The 2,479-nt window shown below is 40.3% G+C and overlaps 1 protein-coding gene across 1 annotated transcript; it reads right to left on the bottom strand.

Moving 5' to 3' along the window:
* Positions 1–224: 224 nt before the first annotated feature.
* Positions 225–2,239, bottom strand: LOC105155641 (RING/U-box superfamily protein). The gene has a single exon (XM_011071544.3). The coding sequence runs from the start codon at positions 1,896–1,898 to the stop codon at positions 435–437; it is 1,464 nt and encodes a 487-aa protein (XP_011069846.1). The 5' UTR covers positions 1,899–2,239; the 3' UTR covers positions 225–434.
* Between the last annotated feature and the right edge of the window lie 240 nt (positions 2,240–2,479).

Genomic DNA, 2,479 nt, shown 5'->3' with positions numbered 1-2,479 from the left:
CATTTAGGTATTTTGAAAATTAAAAATTTAAGTATTTTTTGCTTATGTCAACATTTTTTGTCCAAAGCATTACAAAAGCGAGTCAGGTATAAACAGTAAATTTTTAAGGGAATTTAGGTGTAATTTTGGAGGGGATCTTAAAGTGTAATTAGCCCTAATTATAATGGCTATTTTGAATTGAAGCTCTGCTACTTGGAAAGAAGAACAGTGAAAAATTCCAAAGATTTTGTGAAAAAGAAAACAAAATATCAAACATTTTGCATACACATTGTGTAATAAAATCTGCTTCAAAATGAAGTCTGTGTGTTCCCTTTTTTCCCCACTTTATGCAGTTCTCATTTCCTATTCTTCACTAATGAACTAAATTTGCCTTTCATGAGCTAAAATTCTAACAGCAAGAATTGTATGATCAAACAAAATGAGAGGAAGACAATCTAAACATTGCTTGAAAACGTCGAGTGAACAACCTTGTTTGGCCGTCCCATCAGCCAGAGAAGAGTCTTCCTGGCAAAAGATGGTGGATTTGCCTGTGAATCCAGGCTGTTGCAGCTTTGTATTTCGTCGTCGAATCCGACCTCACTCCCTCCATTTTCCCACTGGCTCATGTCGATCTCCGATACGGTCCTCCTACCGTTCTTCCCCTTCACCTCATCGGCAGCCACTGGTGGCTGCTGATGAACAGGGAACCTGAACGAAAACGCCCGCCTGGACGACTCCATTGTTGCTGCATTAGGCCTATCCTTTCTTCCCCTTAACCAAATTTTCGACACCGAAAAGCTCTCCCTCTTTCTTCTACCAATGGACTTATTGTCATTGCCATGATCATGTTGAGTTTCAAGAATCCTGAATGCTTCAAAGCCATTGAAATCTCTTCTTGAATCACAATCACACTCAGACATTGCTGGCCTGTGCCCTGGTGTTAGAGGCAAAGAAGGTTTCTTGATGGATTGTTTCTTCTTCATAGGGGTTCTAATGGGGACTTGCAGAGATGAACTCTCATCCATAACATAAGCAAATGAACCCATGGAAAAGCATCTTCTTGCATCAGAATCACCATCACTACACCCTTCACCACCACCACCATCAACACTCCTAAACTTCCCAAGCTTTACTGCCACAACTTTTCCCCCAGAGCCCACAATTGCTCTCTGATTTTCCTCTTCTTTTGCTTGAATTTCACCAGATTTCTGCACTGGATCTGCATGGGAAAGCCTGAAATCTTCACCCAAATGGGAATTTACCCTTGCAACTGAATTGGCTGTTGTTCCAAATAACCCCACATCCCTATCTGCAACAATCTCCCTGGAACTCTCACTCCCAGATTCAAGAACAAGAACTATAGGAGAACAGTTGGTGTTTGGGGAGAAATCAGCCAGCAAACTTGCCCTACAAAGAGGGCAAGTTGAGTGTGACAACAGCCATGTATCAATACAATCCATGTGGAAGGCATGGCTGCATTTAGGCAGCAGCCTGAGCTTATCCTCAGCTTCAAACTCACACAAACAAACAGCACAATCAAAGGGATCCTTAACACCAATAATAGCCTTGTAATTGAAAACAGGAAGAGTGTCAATGAAAGACTGATCAACACCAGAATCATGCAAGTGAAAGAGCTGCTGCAACTGGCCCTGAAGGGCAGTCACATTATCCATTTCATCAGGGTCCCTGTTTGGAGGCCTCAACAAGAACCTTACAAGAAGGTGGAGCAAACCAGAGATAAAGAAGATAATTGCAAGGATTATAATGATGAGCAGTATACTAGGGCTTACCTTGTTGTTCAAATTGAAAGCACTGGACTGAGAAAGAGGAGGTGGGGGTGGCAGAAGGAGGAAGTATGGCTGTTGGGATGGAGGAGAAACAAAGCTTCTTTCTTTGATTTCAACAACAACCCAACCCATATTTTTCTTGAAAAAAGTTGGGGAAAAACTCACCAAGATTGCAGCTTTATACTAATATCACATTCAAGAACTGTCCCATTTCACAAAACAGTCTAAAATGAGAGATTCCAGCAAGCCTTTTACAGGAAATGGAGTGTAAAACAAATGAACTGAGATACAAGCAGAGGGTTTGCAGGTTATTTTTAACTGGGAAGAGGAACCTGCAAGGTCAAAATTCACAGAGAGGGAGATAGAGCTGCTGGGAGAGAAATAAATGTGATACACAGAAGGTGGAGATTTGAATTTTTGTGCAATAAATTTTACCAGCAGGTCACCATTATTATTGGATCTAATTACCCAAAAAATATTCAAAAATCTAGAGCAGGTGACCCTTTATGATTTCATCAAATGCTAGGCCTTTTGGAGTTGACTTGGAACAACCCCATTTCATTAGCCCCAATGCACATTTAAGTCTCCAAAACTAAATAAAGTAATCTTGAGCAGTAAAATAATTGATTTTGTTTTATTTTTTCTCTTGTGAATTCAGACAGGAGACAGCCCACTTCCACTGTTAGTACTAATTTAATAATATTTAGTACTTA

Source organism: Sesamum indicum, linkage group LG2, assembly GCF_026168435.1.
Source record: "Sesamum indicum cultivar Baizhima isolate 11 linkage group LG2, ASM2616843v1, whole genome shotgun sequence".
Taxonomy (NCBI): Eukaryota; Viridiplantae; Streptophyta; class Magnoliopsida; order Lamiales; family Pedaliaceae; genus Sesamum; species Sesamum indicum.
This window is presented reverse-complemented; position numbering and strand designations above follow the sequence as displayed.

Excerpts from the sequence above, each read along its gene's own strand:
- LOC105155641 (XM_011071544.3), bottom strand. The coding sequence starts at position 1,898 with ATGGGTTGGGTTGTTGTTGAAATCAAAGAAAGAAGCTTTGTTTCTCCT.